The sequence below is a fragment of the Aulonocara sp. 'chitande type north' Nkhata Bay genome, linkage group LG7 (assembly GCF_057382095.1).
Source record: "Aulonocara sp. 'chitande type north' Nkhata Bay isolate Kocher_YH1m ecotype deep benthic linkage group LG7, A_spYH_male_GT1.1, whole genome shotgun sequence".
Classification (NCBI taxonomy): Eukaryota; Metazoa; Chordata; class Actinopteri; order Cichliformes; family Cichlidae; genus Aulonocara; species Aulonocara sp. 'chitande type north' Nkhata Bay.
This window is the reverse complement of record NC_141350.1, coordinates 52,546,744-52,565,795: the sequence shown is the minus strand read 5'-3', so window position 1 is coordinate 52,565,795 and position 19,052 is coordinate 52,546,744. Positions and strand designations below refer to the sequence as shown.

The following is a 19,052-nucleotide window of genomic DNA, read 5'->3' as shown; positions in this document are numbered from 1 at the left end:
GTCCAGCTTTGTCCAGCCACTGGTAGGATTTCTGGATATCAGCCACCTCCTCTATCTGCCGGTGGTACATACCGTGCAGGGGCCTGTCCTTCCATGATGGTTCCTCGTCTCCCTCCTCTTTCTTGGGTTTCTGCTGCCTGAGGTATTCACTGAGCACTCGGTCAGTTGGGGCCATCTTCCCAATGTATTCTTGGATGTTCCTTGTCTCATCCTGGACTGTGGTGCTGACACTCACCAGTCCCCGGCCCCCTTCCTTCCGCTTATCGTACAGCCTCAGGGTGCTGGACTTGGGGTGAAACCCTCCATGCATGGTAAGGAGCTTTCTTGTCTTTATGTCAGTGGTTTCTATCTCCTCCTTTGGCCAGCTTATTACCCCAGCAGGGTATCTGATCACGGGCAGGGCGTATGTGTTGATGGCCCGGATCTTGTTCTTACCATTCAGCTGACTCCTCAGGACTTGCCTGACCCTCTGCAGGTACTTGGTGGTTGCAGCCTTTCTAGCGGCCTCTTCATGGTTCCCATTTGCCTGTGGGATCCCCAGGTACTTGTAACTGTCCTCTATGTCTGCAATGTTGCCTTCTGGTAGATCAATCCCCTCAGTTCTGACTACCTTCCCTCTCTTTGTTACCATCCGACTACACTTCTCCAGTCCGAACGACATTCCAATGTCATTGCTGTATAGCCTGGTAGTGTGGATCAGTGAATCGATGTCTCGTTCACTCTTGGCATACAGCTTGATGTCATCCATGTACAGGAGGTGGCTGACAACTGCTCCGTTCCGTAGTCGGTATCCGTAGCCAGTCTTGTTAATGATCTCACTGAGGGGGTTCAGGCCTATGCAGAACAGCAGTGGGGACAGAGCATCTCCTTGGTAGATCCCGCACTTGATGGTAACTTGTGCTATGGGCTTGGAGTTGGCCTCTAGTGTTGTACGCCACATCCCCATTGAGTTCCTGATGAAGGCTCTTAGGGTCCCATTGATCTTGTACAATTCTAGGCATTCCAGTATCCAGCTGTGGGGCATTGAGTCATAGGCCTTCTTGTAATCAATCCAGGCAGTGCACAGGTTGGTCAGTCTGGTCTTGCAGTCTCGGCTGATTGTTCTGTCTACCAGTAGCTGGTGTTTTGCACCTCTGGTATTCTTGCCAATTCCTTTCTGTGTCCCGCTCATGTATTGACCCATGTGCCTGTTCATCTTAGCCGATATGATACCTGACAGGAGCTTCCATGTAGTACTGAGGCAGGTTATTGGTCGGTAGTTGGAGGGGACCGGTCCCTTCTTGGGGTCCTTGGGGATCAGGACCGTCCGGCCTTCAGTTAGCCATTCCGGGTGTCTTTCGTTAACTAGCAGCTGGTTCATTTGTGCTGCCAGACGCTCGTGGAGTGCAGTCAGCTTCTTCAGCCAGTAGGTGTGAACCATGTCGGGCCCTGGTGCTGTCCAACTCTTCATACTGGAGACCCTTTCTTGGATATCTGCCACTGTGATGGTTACTGGACCCTGTTCAGGGAGGTCGCTGTGGTCTGCCCTCAGATCCTCTAGCCACTGAGCATTGCCGTTATGGGTTGCATCCTTCTCCCATATGCTCTTCCAGTATTGTTCTGTCTCCAGCCTTGGTGGTGCTGTTCTCTTATTGTTCCCTTGCCACTGAGAGTACACCTTTGCTGGTTCTGTGGAGAACAGCTGGTTTATTCTCCTGCCTTCTATCTCTCTGGTGTACCTCCTCAAGCGGCTGGCCAAGGCTGTGAGTCTTTGCTTGGCAGTTTCCAAGGCCTCAGGTATGGACAGCTTGCTGTATTTCTTAGGCACCTTATTTGTCGCACCTTTCTGCAACTCCGTTAGTTGGCTAACCTCCCTCCGTGCTACTTTGATCTTGCCCTCTAGCCTCCTTCTCCATGGAGGGTACTGCCCCTTGTGGCTGTTCAACTTGTAGCCAAGTATCTCACTGATCACTGCTGCCGTATTGTAGATCAGCTTGTTAGTGTTGGTAACCGTGGTTGTAGGTATTGTCCGTAGTGCTGCATTAACATCATCTAGCAGACCTTCTGAGGGTACTTCACGTAATCTTGGTAACCGGCTACGGGGGATCCAGGTTTCAAGCTTGGCCATGATCCTATTTTTCAGGTCAGTTCCTCTCGCACTCAACGATCCTTCTCCTATCACACTTGGGGCTATGTACCCAATCTCGGGTGGGGGTGATGATATCTCCCCCCTGACCTGGCGTCCTGACTCCTCCTTGCCGTAGCATTTGTGTTGTACCTCGTCAATCTCTAGCTGTGAGAGCAGTCCCTTCTTTCGAATGTTGGAACACTGAGCTACTAGTTGTTTCGCCGTCATTGTGGATGTTGGGTATCGAAGAATCCATAGGTCCCTCATCCTATTCATGTAGCCCCTTCCGCCGGGGTTACTTGCGTAGTAGCATTCCAACAACGCCCTGTTTTCGTCCCTTGCCCACCGATGCCTTCTTGTTCCAGTAGCCCACTTTTCGTCAGGGTGCCCTGGTTCCTCAACACCTGACGCGGACCTTGTTGATCCGGGCGACGTCCGAGCCGGCATGCCTTCATATTTATCTGTCTCGCTCATGTCTGCGGTAGGCTTGCTTAGCATAGGGGGTCTAGCCTTAGGACCCTTACTGGATACAGACGCCCCAGGCAGGAATCGAACTTGCGATCCTCTGTTCCAAAGGCGTGTAGTTTAACCACTACGCTATCCAGCTGATATATATATATATATATATATAGATATATATATGTGTATATATGTGTGTGTGTGTGTGTATGTATATATATGTATATATGTATATATGTATACACGTGTATGTATATGTATATATATACACGTGTGTATATATATATATATATATATATACACATATACATATACACATATACATATATAATGTTTTTTCTCTACACCCCCCCAATTTTTTTGCACATGTCGAGGAGCGTGTCAGGCTACATTTCACTGTGTGTTATACTTGTATAACTATGCATGTGACAAATAAAGAACCTTGACCTTGACCTGTTAGCTCATTGATGAGAAAGTGAAAGCAATACCAGCTACTCTAATGTGACTCGTAACAATGCACTCCAGTGGGTAAAATAGAGTCCAGATCTCAGTGCCAGCGAGAATATGTGACTGCACTTAAAAAAGGTTGTTGGCTCCCCTGTGAAACCTCACAGAACTTTTGTAACTTTAAGTTTTGGGAAGTCCTTGAAAGTTTTCAGACGTGCAAAGCTCAAACCTATCCGAGTGGAGTTTACTTCTTCTCATGATTAAAAAGACGCATTAAATCTATTTGGAAAACCACCATAGCAACTTCCAAAGAGGATTGGGGCTCTATGGGGACTGTAAATCACCCTTATTTGGATGACGTTCTTTGATAGAGGCCTCTCATCTATGCCAATTACAAGTTAAGTGTATCTGTTGTTTATTACAAAGCTATTTTGTCAAGAATGTACTGGATTGTGAAGCTTCTTTTTTTCTTTTAAATCTGTTACTAAATAAGGCAGAACAGCACACACCACATAAATAACTAAAGAAAGCTGATGGCTGTTGTGAATGGACACCCAGCACGTAATTAGACCTGAGGTGTGTCTCTCCCTTAACTCAGCTGCTTCATTTTCTCTGCTTTTTGTGCCTAGTATGGCTACTGAAGTGAGGCCAATCCCAGTGTTATTAGAGAGGACGGTCAGATGAAGGGGAGGAGGAGGAGAGAGATGGGGAAAAGCAAACAGAAAGACATCAAGACGGGCAAAATGAACAACAGTCATTTCTGCTGGTAGTTTGAAACACAAATTAGATGCAATCCCCTCTAATACAAAGAAGACAGAGCCCATGACTTCCAGTTTGAGGTGAGCAAGTCTATAATTTGTTAACATGGGCATGAGGTACACACTGCATACATTATTTTGACCAAGCTCCTTGGTGTGGTTTATAATCTTTCATGTGGTGACTGGTAACCTGGTTCTCATTTGACTGTGCTATTAAAAATATCAGTGCTCTGCCCACTCCTTTGGTTATTTTTATTTCAAAGTTGTCTAGTTTATTTTAGAGTCACAGGCTTTTTGCTGGAAACACAAAACAGGAAGGTGGCAATTTGTCTCTTCTTTTATATGCTAATACGAGCAAGATCACAACGCCAATGAAAGAAATATTTGAAGCTGGTGGCACGGTGGTCTAATGGTTGGCACTGTGGCCTCACAGCAAGAAGGTTCTGGGTTTGAACCTTGCTGTATGGAGTTTGCATGTTCTCCCTGAGCCTCAGAGGGCTTATGTGTGTGGATGAGGGACTGATCAAGTGCACTGTGTGAATGTGGCCACTGAGTGCTTTGAGTGATCATTATAAGTGCCAATTCAGGCCTTGTGTAGCTTAATGTTAACACTTTCAAACACCAGAGGGTGAATATAGAGGCACATCGGGCCACATGCTTTATTTATTCTCTTTTTTTCACTTTGGTATGTAGACCTTCTGAAGTTCAAACTGAGTACCAGAACATAGAAGAAAGATAATTTGAGTGACTTTGAAGGCAGCATGGTTGTTGGTGGCAGATGGGCTGGTCCAAGTATTGCAGAAAATGCAGATTTAAAGGGATTATGCTTAATCCTACTATCCGCAATCATCTCTAGGATTTACAGAGTATGGTCTGAAAAAGTTCTCTGGGAGAAAAGCATTGCTGATGGCGGAGGTCAGAGGAGAATGTTGCGTGCAAAGCAGTCTGGCCAAGTTATACAATTACAACCAAAGTTTGCAGAAGAGCATCTCTGAATGCACAACACTCACAAGCAAGTGGGCTACAGCAGCAGAAGACCATACCAAGTGCCACTGAAAAAAGAAAGAAAAAACCAAAACATGAACTCATCTGATGAGTCTCAGTTTCTGCTGTGACGTTTGGATGGTAGGTTCAAAATCGGTGTAAGCAACATGAAAACAAGCAAGTATTGTTTCCAGCCATGTCTATCGATTTGATCCCAGTGTACTTCTGATGGTTGCTTCAAGCAAGAAACGTACCATGTCACAAAGCTCAGATCATCTCAAGCTTGTTTTCTGAACATTATTTTGAGTTCACTGACCTTCACAGCCACCAGATCTCAATCCAATAAGGCACCTTTGGGATGGGGTAGAAGAGTAGATTTCCATAATGACTGTGTAGCTGACCAATCTGCAGAGTGTAATCATGCCATTTTATCCATAAGGACCAAAGTCTCTGAGGAATATCAGCCTTTTTGAATCTACATTATGAAAAATTAAGGGAGCTCTGAAGGCTAAAGGTACTAGCAAGGTGTATCTAATAAAGTGGCCATCGGGTGTACGTAGTCACATATTTGTATTTTATTATTAACCAAAAACAAATCAACTCAACCGAAGAAACTAATAAAAGACAGTCGAAGAACGGGGGTATGAAAACTAGTGCAGAAGAGGATGATGGGAAATGAAATAATTTTGCAAGTATTTTCTGAAAAATGGACAACAAAAACTAACCACTGGGTGGCACAAGAGGATAAACAAGGGTATTGTGAAAGTCACCGAGATTTATCCTCTGTGGACTATGAAGGTCAGTGCGAAAAGGTGTTCAGTGGATTGACTTTTTAAGTCTTGTCTAGTGGTATTTCTACAATACCTGCATATTGTAAAAACAAATGACTGCGCGGACTTTAAATTCAAACAGAACAGCGCTGAGTTATTATACGCAGACCATAATTTAGTGTAATACATAACCACTAGCATCTAAATGGTCTGAGCAATCGTGTCCTAAAAAGTGTCTGGAGTGCCTTCCTTTTCCCTCCAGCCTTTTCTCTGACGCCCTCAATCCTGCTGCCTATGCCCCCGCCCCTTCCCTCCGCTTCAGTGCTAATAAGGAGAACTAGAACGCTCCCTATATCACTGCCACATCTCATCAAGAAGGCCATGCTTCAAAAAAGCCCAACACACAGAGCGCAGAGAAAGGAGGGTGATATTACTATAGGGTCAGAGGGAGGCTAGGCAGTGCAGCAAGGCTCATTAGATCTAATAAATAGTAGGGAACAAACTCCTGTTGAGAAAGTTGAAGTTCCCTACGTATTGGTTTACTTTGCCATTAAAGCGGTGTCACATCTATATTCAGTGATGTTCCTCTGCAAGTGTCTGCACGTGCTTTGGAGCTGAAATCCAAACACACGGCCTTTGAGGCCCGAAGAGACGTGATAATCTGCACGATAACAATCAGGGCTCTCACTGCAAGAGCCTCTGACAATGACAAAGACAACAAGAAGCACTGATATTTTAAATGGCACACTTTCCAACTGCTGTGCTTTGCAAGGCAAACACTGAGACTTGAAAAGAGGGAGAGAGGAGAAGCACACAAAAAAGGGGTCATGTTTATGTTTTGCACTGGCTCAGAGATTTTTTTTGTGTTTCTATGGCAATATAAAGAAGACATCCAACAGTGAGAGCAATAAAATACCTTAAAAGGAAGTAATGGGGCAGGAGAAGAGAAAAAGAGAAAAAAAAGATGTTCGGTAACGACATGCTCTTCTGAACTCTTTCCCTTTAAAACTGTCTATATGGGTCTCTCATACTGACAGATCAATTTACCTCCCATTCAGTGGCTAGAATAAATGCACACTGCGCTGTGTTGGGTGTAGAAAATGTACGTGACAGAATTCAAACTACTGAAATTAATTCATAGCAGTGCTTATTCTTTTCTTTCACGGTGCTTCAAATTTGATTCCACCGATGTCCAACAGAGCATGGATGAAGGTTTCAATTCGGCATAAATGCTTTTTGTTTATTCATTTGTCTCCCTCTCCCGTGACTAAAAACAATATTTAGCAGAGCTAGATTCACAGACTGAGGAGCTACTCGGACTTATTGGAAATCACATAACATAGAAGTTACTTGTTGGTGGTTCAATTCATTTCACTCTTATTCATGTAGCCCTAAATCAAAACAACTGCCTCCCCTCCACCACCTATGAACAGCCGCTTGGCAACAAAGAGAAGGAAAAACTCCCTTTTGACAGGAAGAAACCAGGCTCAGGGAGGGGCATCTACCATGAACGGTTGAAGGTGAGAGCAGGGAGAAGAAAAACTTTAACTATTGCTATACCAATACTGTACCAGTATGTAAACTACAAGACAGCAGCATTGGTTGTAACACGTTACAAAGTAACATAATTGATGTAATCACATTCTATTTTTCAGTAACAGTAATGTAACTCAGCAAGGCATCAAGGCAGTGACGAGCACTATAGCGATAACTTTGAAGCCTCTTTTGGTTGTTTTCATCTGTGCTTTGTGTTCACACCTAAAGACCACAAGAAAGATGCAGTTGGTCCTCATTAGGATAGGGATTTGTATTGGAGTGTGGTCTAAGGTTTATATTGTTAAATGGTAATTATGAGACTGTCCATTTTAGGTCATTTGATGGCGTAACAAGAAAGTAATGGAACGAGTGGTGTAATCAATTACTTTGTTTGGTGAGTAATTAAGTTGCGTACTGCATTACTATTCAGAAAAGTAAGGAGTAATGTCCCCCACACTACAAGGTGGTAGCTAAACATTAGGTTAAAAACAATAAAACAATACATTTGGGTGCAAAAATCATCAACATTAACATTTTGACCAATGAGCCATCTCATCTTTCCATCACTTGCTGCCCTCTCTGGTCTTTCCCCCCTGTGGGCTCTGGTGGATAGTATTACAGCACTGTAGCCCTGCAGCTTTTCCTGTGAGGGTCACATTGGGTTGACAGAGAGGACCAGAGGCTGGACGGAAATGGAAGCGGTTCCTCCCATAGGCACAGACGTTTGTCATTGCACACAAAACTCGGAAAGCCTGCAACCCTCCTGATTTAGCTGCTGGTGCAGATAATCATTACGATGATAGATTTGACCAGGTTTTTACAGCTAATGTCATCAGCTGCAGAAACATGTTAACAGAACAGCTCTGGATCTAACCCCTGGTTTTATTTCTGCAGGGATGCATCGTGTGGTCCTAAAGCGTTATACCCACAAAGGAGGTAGACCTTGATCACAAGGCTCATATTAAGTCATTAGATGTTGATGAGTCATTCCTGCCTGTTTCTACTGCGGGTGTTTTTTTTTATTTTTTGGTGTAAACAACACAGAACACATACCCCACTAAGATTAATATTAACTCACTGAAGGTTTGTTTAAAGGCAAAATTAAAAGTCAACATCTTGTTAGAGTGTCTGTGAAAATGCACCCGGTGCAGCAGCGCTTTGAGCCAACTCTCGGTATGCTAATATTCACACTGATGGCAAACATCAGCATTCTTGTACAAGTATCACAGTGACCATGATTATTGCATTAGCATAAAAACATTTGGTAATTAGCATTAGATTCTAATTTAATTCAATTAAATCGTGACCTTTGTACAATCTATATCTTATTAATCCCAAAATGAAAATTTCTTCAGAAGATTAATACATGTTGGAGGATGAACACCCATGTTAGAAATCCCTCCATTACATGTTGAAGTATTTAAGTCTGGAGCAACCACCAAAACTAGAGTCACATCTTTCTATGTCAAAAGAGACTGAACCACATTCTTATTTATTTTTTAGCTTCATGACCATCGACTTTCTTCCCTGCAAGTGCAGCAAATGGAGGCACTTTCGCTGAGGGGACAGGGAACTCGAAGATCAAAGGTGACACAAAATTGAGATGGCCTAGCTAGTCGAACTGAAGCTCACTTTGAGTGAGGCTCAGCATGTTGCTAAAGCTGGGCAACATCAAACAGAACTTGCATATATATTACATTTCAAAATTTCATATTTTTTCCTGTTTCAGCACCGTGTTCGTGCTGTTTATTGGTATGCCTTTCGCTGCACATGCATGCATGCATGCTATGCAAGTAAAAGCAAGGAAATTAACAATAAAAAAAAAAAAAAAAAAAACAGCCAGCGAGAGCAGAGAGAGCAGAAGAGAGTGAGACTGCAGATATTTTTAGTGCGAGCAGATATGTCAAAAGACTTCCAAGATCAATGTGTGCCGAGCATCGCTGTAGAGCTGAATGTTTTCCCTCCCTGCTGCTGTCTGGCTCCACAGTCAAAAACAGTGTTGCTACAAGGTGAAACAAAACAACTCTGTATGCTCCGGCTTCATCTCCCTTATTTAGTTTTCTCCTCCTGTTGGAGAAAATGCTGCTCAAATGCTTTCACCGCTCGTGTCACCCCACGCTGTCAGGGGAAGGTCAATAAAAATCATGGCGGAATGATTATAAAGTCAAACGGTATGATGTGCCGCATCTATATCGCAAATACACAAGAGACGCTGAGAGGAGCAAGGACACTGACGTGCTTTACAGTTATTTCCAGTGTGCTGAAGGGGCCAGCACACTATAGCATTAGGAGATTGTCCTCAGTGTGCCCTCTTGTGTGTATTATACACTAATCACATTATTCCTGTTAATGGGGAGGGTATCCACTGACAAGCCGCCATCATGTTCTGAATGCTCACCGGCCCCATCAAGGGACAACCGATTCATTCCGAGCCACAATGAAAAAGCCCAAAGGAATACAAAAACTACCCGAGCCCTTTATGTTATGTTGGTAAATCATTTGTCACACTATATTGTGTTTGCGCAAGCCGACTGTGCCTGTGTGCCACAGCTGCGCAATGAGCATCGCTACCTGCTGATGACAGTGCAAAATACATTAATAAAACGCTTAACACAAGTGAGGCTGTGCTGTGGGCTGACTTACCAATTTACTAACAGAATGCACAGAGGAGAGCCCACATATTTCTTAAGCAGGACCGTTAGTTTACCTCGAGGAGCTGTGACATAAAACGCTACGGCATAATAACTGGAACGCCCCCGCCCTCTGGCCAGTTATCATAAAAATGAATAATCCTTATCGCCGCTTCGCACAGCCAGCTAAGATGAGCGGCAACAAAATTAGAACATAATCTTCCCGAGGGCCGAAGTATCAAGAGGACGTGATCAATAATGCCAGCAGTGGATATTTCCACATTTTCTTTTTTTTTTTTAAAAAGGGAAGGTGAACTTCTCCGGGCAATTCCAATACAGCAGATGGCTTGTTATTGTCATTGGGGAACTTCGAATGGTGTTGCTTGGGTGTACAGACAAAACACCATTTCCCACAGGGTAAGAATGGACCCAATGTCGAGCCCTAACAGCACCAAAAACCTGCAGACTGAGAACTGGATTTCTCACACAATTATTATACTAATCCCCGAATTGCAGTGAAAAGAATATGACTTTTAAATGCTAAATTTCAAGCAGTTTTTCTACATTTGGCATTTTGGAGGGATAGCCCTAACATGGTCATCTTAGGCACACAGCTCTAGCTGTGAACGCTGTCCCCCTACCAAGCTTTCTATTTGTGAAGGGTCAGCCAATCAGAACAAAGCTGGAAAGTGAGGATGGTCTTAAGGGGAAGGGAACTTTTTAGCTCCCTTCCCCTTAAGACAGCTTCTTTAGGACAATCGGTTACAACGAGGCTCAATATAAGATAAGTAAGCATTATTTTGAAGTGCGAATAAATGTATGTAGTCTGACCTGGGCATAATGGTCATGAACACAGTGAATAAACTGCCTGCTAAATTCTTGTGATCACACAACGGTGTGTGCATAATCTCTTATATGCAGTGAAGCAGGGTGTGCCTATGCTCACCGATGCATCGAGACATCAATACAGCATCAGTAATGACATCTCTCCAGAGACCTTTGGCCTCGAGATGCTACGAAGCATGAAAGAGAGATGAAGGGAGACAAAGATGGAAGTGGGAGGGGGGGCAAGAGAAAAGGAGTGCAACAGAGCAGAATATGCAGGGCTTAATTAGTTGGTGATGGGCGATAAAATGTCACAAGAAGAAACAGAAGTCGAGGAGTGTTGCAAACTGATGACTGCGGCAGCCTGAAATCTGCATCTAACAACTCCAGGTCCACTTAGAAGCTGGTTTTGACCTGTGCATGGGAGATTAAAGACAACACACATCAGCAGGACCACAAAGAGACTTTCACCTCCACTTCAACTCCACTGGGTGCTGTGTTTTTTTGTCAGCGTCCAATGCTACGGCAATGCATCGTCTCCATTTTTCCACGCTGCCAAAATCCAGTCTGGTGCAGACTGAATTAGAGAAAAATGACTCATGGATTTGACTTGAGCTTGGCTAGTTAGAAGACTACACAATAATACCGAGGGAAGTAAATAACCAAAGGCTTTATTAAACAATTGCAGAAAGCCGAGCCTACATGATTTCCCAGAGTCTATCTCAGCACAAATAAATTGCTCGATTCCTAAATATATCTCACCAATTCTCAGGAAGACTGTAAGTAAGTTGGCAAGACATGAAAAACACTTAATCGCCAAATTGAACAAACTCTACAACGCACGCAGAAACGTCTCCATTTAAAGCATGTGTTCAGCAGCACAGAACATCGTCATTAGGCTTAAAAGTATTTTAGAATAAGTGATTTGTTGGAAATACAGGGTGCTGTTTGGCGAGATGTGACTGCTCCATCTCTGATTTATCAAGGCTAAAGGGAAAAAAAAACCCAACAGACTTTTGTGAGTAAGCCGCCTAAAAATATCAGACCACTTTACAATGTCTTGAAGCCTTGACAGAAAGAAAGAAGCTGCAGTAGTTAACACAACAAACACTCCGCATTTTAAGAGCAGCTATCATTAAGTCTGTGCTCGCATCAAACCGCAGACTGTTCTTTGCCTCTTCTTCTAAAGGCGTCAGTATGTAGCATGCAAGGCTACATTTAAAAGGACTTTTCTTGAAACACAGATGTATTCGGGAAATTATCTGTGTCTCTCTTTTAATAATAATAATAATAATAATAATAATAATAATAATAATAATAATTAAGATGAGCATTTGGGAGTAGCACTTCTTGCTGCCAGCTCCAGCATATGTGCATCTAGCAGCAGGGAAGTAAGACCGGGGAGGAGGTGAGAAAGAACTAAGAGTACCAGTGTTTTCCTCAGAAGTCTGGGATTAATTGAAAGTAATTAAGGAAGTAGGCATCTCTGCGGGGACTAGGGGCGGCCTCACCCCCACCCATCAATCAGCAGCTATCAGTGCTGAGCCTAAAACCAGCACAGTGGCAGTACATTGTGTACTGACATCACTTCTTAAGCGCTAATCGTTCATCGCCCCACTGAGCCGGGATAAAGTCAAAGAAAGTCCAAAGCTTTGCTGATGAGAAACTGACAAGCAAACTAAACAGAAACAGAAACTGTGGCTGGAAACTGACGAGGAAGAAAAGACGAAGTGATGCTGATGTGATAGACATTGATACATAGCGCACCTACGGGAGCCTTTGAAAGACACAACTTCAATTCAATTCAGTTCATTTCATATAGTGTGAAATCAAAACAACAATATCGTGGCTCAAGAGTTGGCAGTACGTCTTGTAATCGGAAGGTCGCCGGTTCGAACGCCGGCTCGGACAGTCTCGGTCGTTGTGTCCTTGGGCAAGACACTTCACCCGTTGCCTACTGGTGGTGGTCAGAGGGCCCGGTGGCACCAGTGTCCGGCAGCCTCGCCTCCATCATTGCGCCCCAGGGTGGCTACAATGTAGCTTGCTATCACCAGTTACTTAGTTAGGGACTAAGTAAAGCGCTATACAAATACAGGCCATTTACCATTCACCTCATGGTACTTTATATATAAACAATAACAGAGAGAAATCCCCAACTATCAGATGACCCCCTACGATCATGCACTTGGCAACAGTGGCAAAGAAAAACACCCCTTTTAACAGGAAGAAACCTCCAGTAAAACCAGGCTCAGGGGAGAGGCGGCCATCTGCTCCACCTGAGGGGTTAGAGGAGGGAGAAGGGCCAAAAGACACACTGTGGAAGCTCCCAGCACACAGTTTTTGTGCTAATGTTAATGAGCTTTGAAAGCATCAGGGCCTTATCTAGTATGCACCTCAGCACTTGACAACCAGGCTCTGTCATTTTACGTGATCTGTCACTTCGCTGTGGTTCCCAAACAATTCCATATAGCATAAATCCCACTACTAGTTAATCATGGAATATTTAGCTGTGCTGTTACCAGACGGTAGCGTTTTACTACAGCACCACGCACAACGAAGGACCCATTATTTCACAAATGTTTGAGCAAAACCTACAACCTACTGCTTTTCTCCACATACTGTATCAGAACAATATGTGCTCATAAAACTTGATTTTGACACAAATTTCCACTTTTTTCATAGCTACAGTATGTAAGGTCAAAATAGCATCATGTTTTACCCACGGAAAACACAAATATTGTGCCGTCAAAGAAAAGTCAAAGGCAGCTATTTTAGACGGATGGAAGATTATTTGAGTCCCAACGACCTGCTGTCATGGGAGGCTTAGCTACCACTGTGGTGAGCTAATCTATCCCTGTGCTTGGAGTGCTACAGACAAGCAGTGCTCGGTCCTGCATCGGTATGCTGCGGAGCGCTGCGGGGGGATATGTGCGAGGGATTAGCTTGAGTTAAAACTGTAATACAGGCTGGTGCAGCGAGAGGAAATCACTTGTCTGTCTGGTCTTTGTCTGCTCTGCATTACAGCAGAGGAGAGGGTCAACAGTTCACAAGATGAGCAGGCAGCGGAGGAACAGTTAACCCCTGTGAGCTTTCATAATGTCTTGTCATTACCTCATGGCAAGGTACGTGGAAACATCTGAAATAAAGGATCTTTGCTACCAACCTTGGCCTTGCCAGTGCTCTGCAGAATGTGAACCAGCGCGCACGCCATCTCCTCCTTGTTCTTGACGCTAATCCCAGGCTCGAGCACAGAGCACAGTAGCATGTAGTTATTGGTAGTGTACTCTGCAAATTCTTTGTACATCTCCATGGGAAGGATGTTCATGCTCTGATAGCGTGCCTTAATTCTAATCATGGGACCAGACGTCTTGCCCTTGGGCGGGTTCGGGGTGCTGACGGGATACCATTTCTCCACAAACTGTCGCCCGGTGACAGCTGCGACGGGGATGTTGATGAGTCCGATGTAGTTGTTTTTGTCTTTCTTTTTCTTCTTGTCTGTGTCTTTGTAGAGGTGGGCTGTGATGGTCTTGACGGCGGGAAGGTTGCTGAACTCAAAGTGCTCTCCCCAGAAGACGTTGTCGGTCTTGAGCTTGCAGGTGGTGCGGGCGTAGAGCGAGTCGTCGAGGCAGAGCTCACAGTAGTATTTCTTTTTGGCCGGGAGATCCTTGGCTTCGATGATCCACAGCCTCAGCATGTTCTCGACCCGTCGGCTGTTGTCCTGGAGACGGAAGATGACAGGAAGTAGTTTGATCAAATTTTTAAAAGCAACATGATAAACATAATTTACTGAATAAAAAAAGGCAGTGAACAAATCCACTAAACAAACCACATAGTTGGAAAAGCAAACTGATAAAATTCGAGATCAGACCCCGACAGGGAAGTCTCACCGCTTCAAGAGTCAAAAACAACCTCGGCAGTATTTCAAACATTTCACTGAAGCAATTTAAAAACCTCCCTTTCTCCCTTCCATTCCCGATCATTAAAGAGCTAAGAAATATCCTACATTATTTCACAGAGTGCTAACCCATTCTTATGTCATCAATTGATTTTGCCAAGAGCGGGCATATTTTTGGCCCATTATTCACACTGCCTTTGAAAACTACCTCCCAAAAAGAAGAGAGGAGATAAGAATTACATTATTTTTAAAAAAAGAGGAAAAAAAAAGAAAAAGAAGTGGCAGAGCGTCTTACAATCACGAGAACTACTTTAGATCTCTGGAGTGCTCAGAACTCACCGGTATCTGAATACGTTTCACATTTTTTTTAATGGTGCAGTTAAATTTCGTTTACGCTTCGTGTTTCTGTTGCTCTTCATCTTATTTTTGATGTCTCCGCCATTCATTTAAGTGCAGCTACATGAAACGGGGAGCTGAAATTTGAGGCACTAAGCTGAGTTACAGACACCTACAAAGAAAAGACGGGCCTTTTTTTTTTTCCTCCCCAAGGCTTTTTAACTTGCTTCTATTTGTAACTGAAAAACATACATATGTCTCTATCAAAATATCATCGTGCTCTTCTACATATTGCCTGGTTATGTCACAGTCTTACATAAACCTTCAAGGAATGTCAAGGGATCGCACTTGTGTTCCTTTCCAGGTCCGTCCCCCACAAATCTAGAGAATAAACCCTCCAAATGATGAGCACTTAACTTCCTTATTAATCTCTCCAACAGACGGCAAATATCTTGACTTGCGTGATTCATGTGCTGAGTCACTGCGCACATGATAATTAAAGCACAGTTCTACCATTTGACGTATACCAAGCAGGAAATTAAAAGGGTAATTAAATATGCTGCTGTTTGCTCTTTAAAAGCGTTTTCATTCTTCAACTGCAGTTCGGTTAGCCTTGATAAAAATACTTAGGTTTAGAAAGAAAACAATCACACAATTGGTGTTTGCCCAGTGAGTGCACTGAATGTTTTTGCTTTCTACAACTGATTGCAAGTGGTTGACCTTAGGCTGAGTGTGCAACGCCCTCAACCTCTGGACAACCAACTTTCACTCGCAATTTTACTCTTCAAATCTATGAGGCTTTGGCAGTATTCTGAATGTAAGTAGCTAATGGGAATTTCTCTGTTTGTAGACGACAAAGGATTTCCAGTTTTCACCTTGTTTATCTCAGTTAATCACCTCATTATCATAAAGAGCGCGCACCGAATTACAGACTAATTGCAAACTTGACCCAATTTAATTGCAAACTGATTGCAGACTGTCTTTTTTATTGCGTTTTCGTCACCATCTTGGTGCCTCAAAGTTGCTTTGAAGATGGCAACTGGCTGCAAGCGGTCACAAACCTGGTCTCAACCTTTCAAGCAATTATTTCAAAGGCAGCTCAATCTCAAGTTCCTTGTTCACAGTCACTATAATTGTGCTCCTGCTGCAGTCTCCAGCCACTGCCTTCCTTAGTGACTGTGATCATTAGGAAGCCATTCTGGCAGAAAGATCCGAGTGCAAACTGTGTGCAGTAGCCTTTATGTAACCAAAACTGAAACTGCTTTTTCACCGAGATGTATGATCTTAAAAACGCCATAGTTTTCTTGACTGTCTAACCTGGTATAGGTAATATCATAGTAGTGGTGGATTAGTGGTAGTAGATATATTTAAAGTGCTTTAGAGAAAAATTACGAAATAAAGTTTAATTTTTAAAAACATTTGCTAAAAAAATGCATTTCATCCACTCAAAACACACATATCAAAAGGGCTAAGACAAGGAACATTCCAGAGCTATTTAAGAACCCCTCCACACCCCCAACGCCGCCACTTCTCCACATCTAATTAATGAGTAATTTGCTAAATAATGACGGATGAAAGAGTGAAGAGGCTGAGTGAGCAGGACTATTTCCCTGGCTTAAAATGTTTGCCACCTTCCCCTTGTCACAGCTGTTTGTCAGGATCCCAGATGGTACTGAAACATAAAAAGCTCTTTACATGTTGCCTGTATGCCTTCTTCATCAAACCTGACGTGCACACATCGGATTCTTGCTGCGTGAGTTGCAACACAGTGTAAACTCTGTATGGCTCTGTCCTCATCACTGTTTCAAAGTGTTTGGAATTGAGACACTTGTGTATGAACATATTACCACTGAATACTTCACACCCACTGTGTGTTTTTGCATACTCACCTTGTTTGGTTGTACAGCCCTCCTCAGATTCTCCATCCATTTGTCTCTTTCGGCTGCTGAACGGCATGAGAAACATTTGCTTCCTGTGGAGGTAGTGACCTACCACAGAGAGAAGGGAAAATTTAAAATGCTTTGGTGATACTGTCAGAAAAAAAATAGAACAGTGAAGGTTTCACTAAAACTTTGCTCATAAATATCACAGACAGCAAAAGAATGGTAGGAGCATCTTCAGTCTCCTTATGTGAGAGCTGTTTTTGAAACTGGATGGTTTAAAATAAGCACAGCAGGATGAATGGTGAACAGAGCACAGGGCAGAAAGTTTAGGATAGTATTGGGTCGCTTCCCTCCAAGAAGCTCCCTTCTTGACAATTCAGCCCTTAATGCAGTGATTAAAGACAAAGTCTGTCATAATTTGTTTTGAATTTCTCTGCTCCAACAACAATAATTACAAGACATCAAATTTCATGTAGTAATTAAAGAAACTGCCCACTGTACTTCCATTGATTTTCTGTAACTAGAGAAAAGTCATCAAGAGTTAATCACAACATTGTGTGTTCCACAATAAAGAGAAGTTGGCTCTATCATGACTTTTGATTGCGACTGGTCATCAGCAGCTCATAAAGAAGGAGATTTACAGCAAAGACAGGGGATTAGAGGACTCGCTGGTTCCAAAAATATTCCTGCTAGAGGCTGAATGATATAGGCTTTTTAAGACAGATACCAACACCAATATTTGGGGACTTAGAACTCCAATATATCGGCTGATATTATGAATCATGAACAGATTTCCATTACATTTGTTATCTTTAGTTACTTATGAGTCTTTCTCAAGATAATATGGGAATGCAGTTTAAAAATAATGTCATTTTATTTTGTCTTACTTGTTCACGCTCTGCTCGATTCTGCTGGAATCAACTGCTTGTTGCGTTTGTGGCGTTTCAAAGACGGGTTGCCAAATGATGACACCAATATATTTGCAAATAGCTAATATTGTCCTACGGACTCTATTTCCCAAACTAATGATTAAAATTTGTGAATTAGTAAACTATGGCACAGGGGGGCTCCTGGATAAATAGCAATACTAAAGATTTGCTGTGACCATTAGTTTTAATTAGCTTTTTCTCAGCTTTTGAGTATTATTATTGTGTAGATATGACAGATGGCACTGAATGCCCAGGAGCTTCAGCTAGTGTTGTTGCTAGAATAATATTAAAAAAATGTACCAAGCAGTTCCAGATTCTTCTTTCTAGCTTTAGTTTTTCTTATGTGATCTGAAACTAAAATCTTGGGGGCGAGGGGCAGATTAAGGAAATACTCAGCAAAAAAAAAGTCCTACTTTGAGTTGAGAAAAAGCCAGTTAAGGGTTATAGCAAACCCAAAATAGCGTGTTGTGGTAACTGGGAAAACAACACAGAGTCGTTACTTCACTCGAACTACAAATAAAGGCAGGCTCATTAAAATTAATGAATATTTCAGCTGTTAGCTTATTCTGGGATTCTGCTGCACATGCAGAAAAGCTGCAGAACAAACTGTAAATCCAAAAACTGACTTTTCCTGTAAGCTCAGCTTTGATGGCTGCCAGCATCTGGATGTCAAATTCAGATACAGTTGATGACTGTCAGCTATGTGTGTAGTTGTAGTAAGTACATTAACTATTGAATTATTTTATTTCACAAGCAAAGCAGCATATAGGCTGTGTGTGGATGCATATAGCCCCCCCGTCCCCCCGACATCCTCTCACCTCAAAGCAGTAGTCTTGCCCGAGGATGCTGCTGTGAACGGGCTTGATGATAACCTCGTCCTCCATACTTAGGTCCAGGGCTTCCACAGCGCTGCTGGGGCTGAGCAGTGATTCATGGGAGCGGGACTCCTTCAGCCTTGGCATCAGATGAGATCTAAAAGCGGAGAAAGAAGAAGAGAAAACTGAATCACCCTGCCGAGTTTGACGGGCAGGAGCGAGAGAGGAAGCATATGGGCCGCCCATAACAGCAAGCGCGAAGGAAGCGAGCGCGAGGAGGACGAGGAGAGGATGCTCCACTTGCCTTCGAGTCAGCCGACGAGTTCGCACGCTGCGCTTATATCGACACATTCACGCAGCCACTTCTAAGCACGGCGATAGCAGATGCTTTGTGGCTCCTCATTTACAAGTTGGAGCATCAATGAATTAATGAAACGAGCTCGGAGGATTGACTCAAGCTGTTCTGCCAACTAATGCAGCAGAACCACCATAAATAGGAAGTTAAGCATTTTACAGATTATCATTAATGTTCAGACATCCGTGATGCAATCATCTTCCACCGCTATAAACCCGCTTCATAGATGCTTTTTTGGACTTCCATTTAGGACCCAAAACACAACAGCATTCTCTGGCTCAGAGTGCCCTTAGAGAAACGTTCAATAGTTTGTCAAAGACGGC

At 43.2% G+C, this 19,052-nt stretch overlaps 1 protein-coding gene across 12 annotated transcripts in view; it reads right to left on the bottom strand.

Moving 5' to 3' along the window:
- The window catches only part of dab2ipb (DAB2 interacting protein b), a 207,042-nt gene that overhangs the window by 28,266 nt on the left and 159,724 nt on the right, over positions 1–19,052 (bottom strand). For all 12 annotated transcript variants that reach the window (XM_086301231.1, XM_086301223.1, XM_086301220.1 and 9 more), the window contains 3 exons: positions 18,378–18,531; positions 16,637–16,735; positions 13,680–14,234 (listed from right to left, as the gene is read on the bottom strand). In XM_086301231.1, coding sequence (XP_086157357.1) covers positions 13,680–14,234; positions 16,637–16,735; positions 18,378–18,531 — 808 coding nt within the window. The remainder of the gene's footprint in view (positions 1–13,679; positions 14,235–16,636; positions 16,736–18,377; positions 18,532–19,052) is intronic.